This window comes from Podarcis melisellensis (assembly GCF_964234715.1).
Source record: "Podarcis melisellensis genome assembly, chromosome: 11".
In the NCBI taxonomy this organism is placed as follows: domain Eukaryota; kingdom Metazoa; phylum Chordata; class Lepidosauria; order Squamata; family Lacertidae; genus Podarcis; species Podarcis melisellensis.
In genome coordinates, this window is record NC_138543.1 from 51,176,686 (window position 1) to 51,188,890 (window position 12,205).

General features: G+C 42.6%; 1 protein-coding gene across 2 annotated transcripts in view; it reads right to left on the bottom strand.

The window, feature by feature from the left end:
* The window catches only part of DCC (DCC netrin 1 receptor), a 934,061-nt gene that overhangs the window by 135,986 nt on the left and 785,870 nt on the right, over positions 1–12,205 (bottom strand). For both annotated transcript variants that reach the window (XM_081929563.1, XM_081929562.1), the window contains exon 15: positions 8,795–8,989. In XM_081929563.1, the coding sequence (XP_081785689.1) occupies positions 8,795–8,989 (195 nt within the window). The remainder of the gene's footprint in view (positions 1–8,794; positions 8,990–12,205) is intronic.

The following is a 12,205-nucleotide window of genomic DNA, read 5'->3' on the forward strand; positions in this document are numbered from 1 at the left end:
CGTTGCTCTGTCCCAGTTCCTGCCAACCTAGCAGTTCGAGAGTATACCAGTGCAAGTAGATAACTAGGTACCACTGCAGCGGGAAGGTAAATGGCATTTCCATGCACTTTGGTTTCCGTCATGGTGTTCCGTTGTGTCAGAAGTGGTTTAGTCATGCTGGCCACATGACCTGGAAAGCTGTCTGTGGACAGCAAGATGAGTGCCGCAACCCCACAGTCGCCTTTGACTGGACTTAACCATCCAGGGGTCCTTTACCTTTACCTTTTACCTAACTTAATAAGGCAGCATCCTATGTTCACATGTTCAAGGAAACAAATACTCTACAGAACCTGTATTTTGCAGCTGATCTGCTGCAACATTGACCTTCTTTCCTCTCAGCACCTGAACTGCTTTTCAGCATCCCTTTAGAAGTCCCCCCCCCTTTTTTAAAACCAGCCTTTGGAAACTTTTTCACACCTACTACTAGTGTTCAAGTCTGCTGACTGAAAAGCAGATGAAAATCGAAGGAGGCACGCAAAGCACTTTGAAAAACAGAGCGTCTTTTAACGATGGCAAAGTAGGAACTAAAATGAAATCAATCGCTTCGTCTCAGCACTAAGAGTGACAGTTGTCACTTGTCCCCCCCCCCAAACAACAATGATGGTGACTTGATAATCCATCCTTAGAAGTCATGATGGGGGGGGGAGGGAGAGATGGCCGAGTCTGAGCTACTAAGGGAATTATAGGTCAGTGCCTGCATCATTACTTGTACCCACAAGGCAGCAGTGTATGGGTACAAATCCTGGGACATGGTGCAACGTGTTCCTTGTGGCTCATCACAATCAGGACAGGAGATTGATTAAAGCAGCCAGTTGTATGCAACAACAGCAGCAACAATACTCATCGCAAAGTATTGGAAGACACAAGATCCACCCACTCTGGAAGAGTGGCAGATGAAGGTGATGGACTATATGGAATTGGCGGAAATGACTGGCAGAATTTGAGACCAGGGAGAAGAGCTGGTGGAAGAAGATTGGAAGAAATTTAAAGACTATCTGCAGAAATACTGTAAAATTAATGAATGTTAAAATGATGTTGGGTTGAAAATAAGTGGCATTAGCAACAAAGTTAACAAGAATATGCAAAAGTGGATTGATAATATATGAAAATATATAATATTATGTTAAGATTTAAAGTTAAGATAAATGAAAGAGGGCAAGGATTTGCTGATTTGATTATGTAAATGGGTATACAAAAAGGGGAGGTGTGAGGAGGTCAACGAAACAAGCAAATGAGTTCAAAGATATTTAAAAATGGATTTTTTTAATTGTTCTTTTTATCTTGTAATCTTTATTTCTTAATTTTTGTATTTTTCTTAGTTTTCCCTTCTTATATGCTTTTTAATTTTCACTCTGTAAACTTTTGTTTTTTGTAAAATCTCAATAAATATTTATAAAATAAAAATAAAAATAAAGTAGCCAGTTGTAAGAACGGTGCAGGGGAAGCATAATCGGAAGCACACATCCTCTCACGGGAACGCCAAAGCTACAAACTTAAACTGGTCTAACAGTCATTATCCTCCTCCGGAGGGAGCTGTAGTATTTTGAAGGAAGCTAGGAATCTGTAACAGGCCCATGGGATTTTCTCAATGCCCTTTATTCCCAGGATTTGTTGGCACAGAACAATGGCTGTTACGTTGGCGTAAAACTGACGTAAGCGAAGCTAAATGGGGCGTTCTAGTCACTTCCAAACCCATCCTTGATTGGAACACGTGAGATATCTTTCAGCACCCAGGAAAGTCCATTTTGGGCCCTTTAGCCCTCTGCCACATTGTTTAAACCTTCCTGTTTAGGAAGTTTTGGGTCTTTTAGTGGCTGTACCATACCCTTGGCATTGGCATAACTGGTACATAATCCTTTTGACTTTATATATCATTTTATTGTCCCTCCTTAAGAACAACAACACATTTTACTTGCTGGTTTGCTAGCCTTTTGGTTCTCTTGTGTTTTAGTTAATTTTTAATGCCTTTTACAATGTCTGATACAGTGGTACCTCAGGTTACATACGCTTCAGGTTACATACGCTTCAGGTTACACACTCCACTAACCCAGAAATAGTGCTTCAGGTTAATAACTTTGCTTCAGGATGAGAACAGCAGCAGCAGGAGGCCCCATTAGCTAAAGTGGTGCTTCAGGTAAAGAACAGTTTCAGGTTAAGAATGGACCTCCGGAACAAATTAAGTACTTAACCTTAGGTACCACTGTATTAGCTGCCTTCAGCTGAACAAGGAAACTTGGGACAGAAGTACTACAAACAGACAGACAGACAGACAGACAGACAGACAGACAGACAGACAGACAAGTGTTTATTGGTTCTGAGTAGAGATGGAGAATTCCAATGAAAATAGAATCAGGGCAAAAATTTGCAATGTTCATGTCTTCGTCCCATGTCCAGAATGGAGATCAATTTAGCAAATACTATCAACATTCACTGTTGTTCTTGCTTTCAGTTTGCAAATGACACATAACTGATCATGTCCCCCCCCCCATTTGCCCTGCATTTCCTTTGCACTGAAATGAATAGGATGGAATAATGTAACGAAATCATAAATTGCATAATTAACGTATTTTTCGCTCCATAAGACGCACCTAGTTTTTAGAGGAGGAAAGGGGGAAAGCCCCGTTTTTGGGGGGGATCAGCTCACAGTTGTACAGTTTCTTTTGCAAAGGGGAAAAGCCCCTTTTTTGAGGATCATCTCAAAGTTGTTGAGCTTACTTTGCAAAGGGAAAAAAATCCTGTTTTTACGGGGTTCAACTCACAGTTCTGCAGCTTCTTTGGGAAAGGAAAGGGAGTGGTTTCTACAGTTTCCAGACAGATAATCTAATCAGCCAGTCACATGTCACTGGGGAAACAAATGGCCTCTGTCTGCAGAACATTCAACAATGGAGGCCTGGGCAAGGGGCTGGAAAGGGAGCCAGTGATGAACCACACATTCGCTCCATAAAACGCAGACATTTCCCCTTATTTTTTAGGAGGAAAAAAGTGTGTCTTATGGAGCGAAAAATACAGTAATTATGTAAGTTACATAATTTCACTGCAGTAGACAGTGAGGCGAATAACATTGTTTTTGGCAGAAAATGAACTGCTGTGGTATGGAAACAGTGCTACATGTGATGGAAACAGAGTGAAATGGAAAACCGTGTCTTCTTAATTCCCTAGTCCTGAAAGGTAGAAAGGACTTCCTTCCTCCAAGGCTGAATGTTTTGCAGACGCTCAGTGTTTTGCAGACTAGACCTAGGACCAGGAGGATGTGTAAAACATATGCAAGAAGCAAAGTGAGAAAGATCATTATTATTATTTATTGCATTTATGTACCGCTGTTCATCCGAAGAGCTCAGGGCAGTTTACAACATAAAACAGCATGCTGCATGTTCCTATCAAACCATAATTGCTAAACTATGGCTTAATGTGATGTGAGAACCAAGCTGTGATAAAAACAGCAAGTGCTTATACCACTGCTCACATCTTCAAAACTTAAACTTCAAAATCCAGATAACATGGACATTTCTCCAGAAAAGTATTTAGTTTTACACAACCAGACACATGTTACAGGGGTAGTTTGCCTCCCAATTAGTTGCCTTCCAGAACAAGGAGGGCAAGCTTTGCCAAACTATGAGCAGCAAACCATAGGAGAAACCTTGGTTGCAGCTTGGGGTTTGTTGTTGTTGTTGTTTAGTTGTTTAGTCGTGTCCGACTCTTTGTGACCCCGTGGACCAGAGCACGCCAGGCACTCCTGTCTTCCACTGCCTCCTGCAGTTTGGTCAAACTCATGCTGGTAGCTTCGAGAACACTGTCCAACCATCTCGTCCTCTGTCGTCCCCTTCTCCTTGTGCCCTCCATCTTTCCCAACATCAGAGTCTTTTCCAGGGAGTCTTCTCTTCTCATGAGGTGGCTGAAGTCTTGGAATCTCAGCTTCAGGATCTGTCCTTCCAGTGAGCACTCAGGGCTGATTTCCTTCAGAATGGATAGGTTTGATCTTGTGGTGGTGTAGTGGTTAAGAGCAGTAGTCTCGTAATCTGGGGAACCGGGTTCGCTTCTCCGCTCCTCCACATGCTGCTGCTGGGTGACCTTGGGCTAGTCACACGTCTCTGAAGTCTCTCAGCCCCACTCACCTCACAGAGTGTTTGTTGTGGGGGAAGAAGTGAAAGGAGAATGTTAGCCGCTTTGAGACTCCTTCGGGTAGTGATAAAGCGGGATATCAAATCCAAACTACTACTACTACTACTCTTCTTCTTCTTCTTCTTCTTCTTCTTCTTCTTCTTCTTCTTCTTCTTCTTCTTCTTCTTCTTCCTCCTCTTCTTCTTCTTGCAGTCCATGGGACTCTCAAGAGTCTCCTCCAGCACCAGAATTCAAAAGCATCAATTCTTCGGCGATCAGCCTTCTTTATGGTCCAGCTCTCACCTCCATACATCACTACTGGGAAAACCATAGCTTTAACTATATGGACCTTCAGCCTGGGGTTAGAGAAAGCTAAATCATGACCTAAGCAAAACCACAACCTATTGGCGCAGCAGCAAAGCCAAGTAGGAGCCAAGCAGCCACAATTTCCTCTCCAGGTCCCCATGTATTCGTGCTAAGCAACAATGTTAGCTTAGTGTGATGTGCAAATCAGGCTATTATGCAGGCCATTAAGATGATCCTGTGCAGTCATTTCCTCAAAATTTGATCTTTGTTTCCCTGAAGCTAGCACGCACATCCCACCCTCCACCGCATTTCAATACATTTTTCCTGATATGACATCAAGGCAACGTGTCAGAGAAAGCACACAATGAATAATGGATAATGAAACACCCCCTGACACTATTTTGACACAGAAGAAGTATGAGGGTTTGATTGCCATTGTGTTCAGACACTGGCAGTGGAGGAACGAATGTGCTCAGAAGTCAAGCGTGGGACTTTGCATCCACTCAGCATGGCACTCATTAGCATTTCAACTTCTCTATGAAGCAACGGCACCCTTTGGAATAACCCCACCAGCATTGCAGTCATGGCGTATAAAATGCCGATTATGTTTCGGACTCTGTCGTTGACGTAACAAGCTCATCATTAGATCAGCCTTTTCAGAGAGCTTCCTGCACAGCAAAGCAAGTTGATTAGGAAAATGTGTTAGTGGCGCTCAGGATGCCAAGAAATTAATGAGCAAGACAAACACAGGCTGTTTCCAGGAAAGCGGTGGTGGGGACTCCTGAGTTTGTGATCTGCCGTTTGCTAGATCAGACTCTTGCCTCCACCGAGGAAGATTAAAAAGAAACAGTCCACTTTCTCATGCCTGTTACTGTCTTGATGCTAACAGTCACAGCTGCAAGGGCACTGCTTTGATCCGCAAGCCAAGTTAGAAGAATATCGGAAGTCATACAGGGAGACACACCAATGATCTTTTTAGAAAGAGCAGAAATGGAATCTAAATTAGGGATGTGGAAGAGAGGGGGAAATTGGTTAACATTTTCATCTAACATTTTAATACGAATCTACCTACTTTGCACTTATTAGAGCATCCACCTGTCTCGAGAGACAATGGAGTGGGCTTCCAGGGGTGAAGTCAAACCTCTGTATTAGCAGCACTGAAGGCAGTGTGTCCTAGGCTGCCCAGGTCCTGGGCTACCCAGGCAACAAGGGACCTTTCTTGGCCTTGGTGATGTGGTCCAAAGGAAAGCAGAGCGATACATTTGGCACCAGGTCGGCTGCAAGAGTTGCCAGAAGGAGACTTACAAGGCGTCATCCAACCATCTTAGGAACTCCACTCTGGATTTGTGTAGGGTTTGCTCCGTAACCTTTTCTTCTCTTGAAGATATCCCACAAGGCAGCAGAGGTTTAGAATCAGAGTCTTCCTTCTCCTAGATGGGCTACCTTCCCAGATTGATGAGCTACACCTGCCTCTCACTTCCCTCTACAGCATCTGCTGAAATCACCTTCTTTACCATTGGACCCACTATCAATCTCATCTGCTTAATCCACCGGAGCCTGTCTTCACATGCAGGGGAGGGCTTGAGACCCACTGGCTCCCCTCACCTGGTTTATCTGGCCAGTTGCTACTACTTTTGTGAGACAGCTCTGCAACCCAAAAGTGTGCACCAAAATACATGCATTAGTCAAACTATTGTACAAAATTTAATCACACTAGAGGAAATTACTCACAAAAATGTGTAGCTTGGGGAAATACAGATATTAGGAGAAATGTGCAGACTTTTAAGAGAGAGAAAACACACAAATTGTTGTATAGTAGGAATAGTGCAACTGAATTTAAGGCTGGAAAAATGAGGGAGTATATTCGAACTTGAAAAATAGTAATGCATTCCTCTAAAATACAATATTTGGAAGTGAAAAATTAGAAAGGTTTTCCTCATAAACCTAAATTCCACTTAATGCACTTGTAGATGAGAATGGTGGAACGGTAGAAGTTTGATACTTCCTATGTGCAAGGATCCCTCCCATGCAGAGTCAGTTGATTTCTACCAAGTCAGACACCAAAACCAGAGGTTAAGCCCAGCTGAGGGCAAAGCAGAACTGGTGGAGGTGGAAAGTTATGCCTGGCTTCCTGTCATCTTAGCAAACACAGGTTTTGAAATTCACCTTGTTTAAGGTAACATTCAGTTGAGCACCAAGTTGGAGATAGATTTCCATGAATGTGCTCTGTTGAAGTCCAATTCAGAAAGTGGCTTCCTCTAGGGGACAGAAAGCCCATTTTCCTTTCAGCTACAGGTTTGCTGGTTGACTAAAGGTGAAAGTGCACAGATGACATCACCACGACAAATGCCATCATCACTGGTTGTCAAAAGAGCACCACAAGTGAAGGGGTCACTTTTTGTGCCCCTGAGACAAGGACTTGGACTCTTGCTAAATATAATTATATAAATAAATCTTAATAAATAACAATTGAGATTTTTTTTTAACCAACCAGATTCTACTAATGCTTTATTGATGCTTTATAGACTGGCTATACTTTATGTTATAAAGTATAACGTATGCCTTAATATGTTTGATGAAAGTGTAGATCATAAATATTCAAATATTCAAATACTACTTAGCAAGTCTTACTATTGCCAGAGTTTCACAGTATACCCCAATGACCAGAACTGAATATTTCAGGAAGTAATAAGACAAATCATTTTAGTGACCTTCAGTAATTTAAGTGCAAGGATGCAGGCAATAAGTGTTACTGAATTATATAAGAGAAAAGGAGACAGCCATTTTAGGCAGTTGAGGGGGTGGATCTACCCCCAACCTCAGACACTGCCGATCCTGGGATATGATGAAGAAGGGGAGCTGATTTTTGTCAATCCACCCAACTGAGTCTGTGATTGCAGTCTATACAACTCAATAGAGAACTGAGGCTACTCTAAATCTGAAAAGAGGTTCACACTTGAGCAAGAGAAAAAGCCAGAACTCACTCATTGTAAACATATTTCTTTCTACTCCTGGTGCTACAGCATGTAGCCAAGACATTTGTTTTAAAAGTCACACCCTGGAGCTCGAGCCCCACTCCAACAAACGCATAAGCTAGGCGTTCAACTTCATCATTCTCAAAGTTAATTAACTGGCAATCCCAATTAATCCCAAGTTGATTTTGCCCTGGGCTGCCACAACCATTCGTTGGATGCTATTGAAAAAACAACCACACACATGCATGCAAAGAGGACATGGGGTTTACTCTGGGCCAGGTTCTCATTTGTATTGGCAAGAAAGATGACAGGATGACATCTAATGAGTCAAGTAACGAGAGGACAGTATTTTAATAGTCTGTTGGAAGCCATCCAGAGTGGCTGGGGTATTAATAAATAAATAAATAAATAAATAAATAAATAATAATAATAATAATAATAATTCAGTTGAATGTTAATACAGTCATACCTTGGGTTACAGACACTTCGGGTTGCGTGATTTCAGGTTGCACACTGTGCCAAACTCGGAAGTACCAGAACAGTTACTTCTGGGTTTCGGCGCTTGCACATGCGCAGAAGCGCTAAATCGCGCTTTGTGCATGCGCAGAAGCACCAAATTGTGACCTGCATGTGGACAGACGTGTGGGTCATGGGTTGTGAATGCTGCGGGTAGCGAACGTGCCTCCCTCACGGATCACGTTCGCAACCCGAGCGATCACTGTATAATAATAATAATAATAATAATAATAATAATAATAATAATAATAAATAAAAATTTTTTTTTATTTATATCCCGCCCTCCCCAGCCGAAGCCGGGCTCAGGGCGGCTAACAACAATAAAACAGTACAAAAGTACAGCACAAACAACATTCTAAAATCATTCATTATAAAATTAATTAAATTCAAGCCACTGGCCACCATTGGGCCACAGCTCCGTGAAGATTGCCGAGGGAGGGAGTCAGGTTGTGCCCTGGCCAAAGGCCTGGTGGAACAGCTCTGTCTTGCAGGCCCTGCGGAAAGATATCAAGTCCCGCAGGGCCCTAGTCTCTTGTGACAGAGCGTTCCACCAGGTCGGAGCCATCTATTTGCTAACAGAACTCATTGCCTCGAAGGGTGGCAGGATCTTTTTGACCTAGGTTGTGTCCACGCAATACATTTAATGCACATGGCTTCCACCAAAGGAACTGTAGTATATCCATCACAAGGCTACAAATCCAGGATTCTTAATCCACAGTTTTTTGGGGGGAACCCCAGCATTGCCTGGGGATACTCTGCATTTATGGCCTGGAATAGACAGGTTGACTAGAAGGCCTAGAAACACATTTCGCCCCCTCCCCAAGCTTCTAAGCGTTTCCTGGAGTGGAAATCCCACCTACCCAAGTGTTCAATGGAATAGTAGCGCTGCTTGCTGTCCACTCGCACCGTCTCGGCGTATGGGCTCCCCACTCCGTAGCCAATAATGTATCCACGCACAACGATGTTTGGGTTCAGTGGTGGCGTCCAGCTCATTACAATGCTGGTTGACAAAGGCCTCACATGAAGAGAGCTTGGCTGGTCAGGAACCTGAGATTCTAGGAGTCAAAGGAAGATGCTGTTAGCAGTGCCACCGTCTGCGTTTGATCGGCGGCAAGAGCACACTTCAGGCTGACCTGTCATTGTTTCTGGAAAGAAGCAAAGTATCACATCCTTGTCACATGCAGAAGTAGCATGCAAGTCATTAAAATATACAGCTTGTAAAATATCTAGGCTGGGTTATCGTCTTTAAACGCACAACTGATTTTTTTCCACCGCCAAGCACAAGGTGTCTAACTGTGCCATTCAACAGATGCAGTCATCTCCAAACTATGCTTTCGCCTTCCTGTCATTGAATTATTATTCTTTGAAGAGTCAGACAAGCGGGGAAGCAAGAATTATCCTTTATGGAAAGATGGCGGAGGACAAAACTAGTAAGTTCAGTAAATTAAATACAGTACGTGGAAGTCACTCTCATTCTCTCTCTGTGTGTGCATATATTACTCACAGAAAAACATTTCATAATAGTGAACAGCAAGCAAGCTCAGGAAAGCCAGTAAGCAGACAATTGACTAGCAACTTAAGCAGTATTAAATAAGTCAGTGCTTCTAACATTACGTGGCGACAGTCTAGGTTTGTGGCATTCATTATCGCAACCATGCATATTTTCATTTTTCCTTCACTCACCCTGCCTCCTCTGATTAATACTAAAGCACTTGGGGGTGGGGTAAGATATCTGTCTAGGAAAATAATGATATACCGACAGCATTCTATTAACAATGCATTCGTTTGCATTTTATTACGTGCAAGCCAGGAATGAGATGGTTATCCAGTCTAATGGTGTGGGTGGGTGTTTTAAAAACCCTTTGGAGGTGAAAGCAAGCCCTTTTGCTGGAGGTTTGCCTAGGAGCTACCATACCACAAGTCTCCTCAGAAGAGCAGGAAAGCAGCTTGTCCCTTTGAGAGCGGAAGAAACAAGTTGCAATCTTTTCCCCCCATGAGGAGGCCTGTCATATTTTAGCCATATGGAAGAGGTAAAAGGACTCAGAAGCAAAATGCTGGTGCAAACTCCGAGAAAAGGGCCTCCTTTGATTGTGAAGTATTCCCACTATAAACGTTGGGTGACAGGTGGCGGAGGGGAGGCAGTAAAAAACTGATGGGATTAATACTTTTCAGCGGCGCTGTCATTGATTCTGCCGTCCGTGCCCTTGGTAGTTTATAGGCTTTGCAGTGAATTTTGGGGGCAGAATAAAATTCTTCTGAGGAACTGCTGGATCCACTGGAAAGTCTTATGAGAATGTTAGAGGTCGCATAATGCACACAGCAACATTTGCAAGGGCTTCACAATCTCCACAGTCTCAAAGTCAATCTATTCTTGAATGATGCTTCATTTAAGGAAGAGCAGACAAAGAAACAAACAAACACGACACCATTAAGTATCTCCCGGACCACTGTGAGCACATATTTGAAATGCAATACATTTTCTTACTGTTAAAATAAAGCAAGCTGTTTTGGAATGCTGGACATCATTAGGAACATATTCAAACGCAGCAGGCATAAAGGGGTGGGATGTTGCGCTTCAAGGGCAGGGATTAAAATGAGGCACATCAAAATGTTCAGGATACTTTACTATTTTTCATAATCCTTCATTGCTCTTCAAGGACAACTTTATATCAGGCACTGAATAGCACATGCATGTGTCCTCATAGGTGTACAATCACAAGGGGAGGGGTGAATAAAGGGAGAGAATGAAAACATAGGAAGGGTACAGGTATAGCTTAAAAGCAAAACTTGATGGGATATGGGATAGTTAACCGGTAGCAGATGTTTTCTGCATGGATGTTGGTTTTCCCCACTGAAAGCTGAGGAAGAATTTAAAGAGAAGTAGTGTTCGATTCATAATTTACCTGTAGGAGGGAGGCAAATTGGAATTCTGATCAAATGAACTTTGAATTTCAGCAATATCACCTGCTTCAGCCTTTTTCCTGTGCAGAGGGCTTTATTTGGTCTACCCAGACACACAGACATGAAATTTGTATCTATGCATATTCCTATATCAGGGACAGCCAATGTTGTGCCCTCCAAATATTACTGGACTCCATCTCCCATTATACCTGGCCATTGGGGTTGATGGGGGTTGGAGTCCAGCAAGATATGGAGGGCACCATATTTGTTACTCCTGTCCTGGATATTTCTACACTGACAGAAGTTCACCTAAGGAGCAACCTGGGGCAAAGGATTCTACCAGTCAGTGTGACAACGATCCAACCTGAAAGGAATATGTGTGTGTGTGTCCAACTATGAGTAGGGAGATCATATGCCTCAATCCTTCAAGAGGGGAAAAAATTGCTTCTAAAGTTTCCCTCCTTCAAATTTATTCTAGATTTTGAAATACCACATTATTTGGTACCACTATTTTTGCACCAATTTTGTATATAGACAGCACAGGGTGCCACTGCTTCCAGTTCTTAACAGTTCCAGGACCCAGGTTCCATCTCCATGTATGTCGAAGAGAGATCTGTATCTGAAACCCCAAAGAGCCATTGCCAGTCATTGTAGACAATATTGAAGAAGATGTACCAATGGTCTGATTCAGCCAAAGGCAGCTTCCTACATGGTTATCAGTGCTCAGGAGAGCACAGGTTCATCAGTATAAAACACTGTGTCAAGTGCAATCGTACATACAGTTGCATTAAGAGTCCAGTGTTTCATCAATGCACACAGACGCAATGGTAATATAGAGGGGAAGATGAATGCAAATGAATTGGAAAATTGGAGCAAACTGGGCATTATCCAGTTCTAGAATTAATTCCAGGAATTCTTCAAGGTAAGAACTGAATGGAGGGTGAACCTAGTGCAGAAATGGAGGAGGTCTGCTCTTGTCTAGAAAGGAAGTTAAACAGCAGCCCCAAAATACACATAAATATATTCCTCCAGAATATTCCTATACAAGACTGATCCAGGATCCCCAACATCATTACTTAAACTGTTTGAGTCGGATGTTTTGGAGGGAAATTGAGCATCCAGTGGTTTCCACCCCCCTCAGAGAAAAAAGCATAATGCTTTATGCTCAAAATAAATATTTAAAATGCTCCCAGCTGTCAGAAAGACTATTCTGGCTTTCCAGGGAACATTGGATCAGCAGCAGTGTTTGGATTTCTAATCGCTTTAACAAAACACACTAATTAAATGGGCAATCCATAGGGAGTTAAGGGAGTTTCTTCAAGACACTCTTCATTTTGTGTGTGTGTGTTACTGCAGATGCAAAACATCCG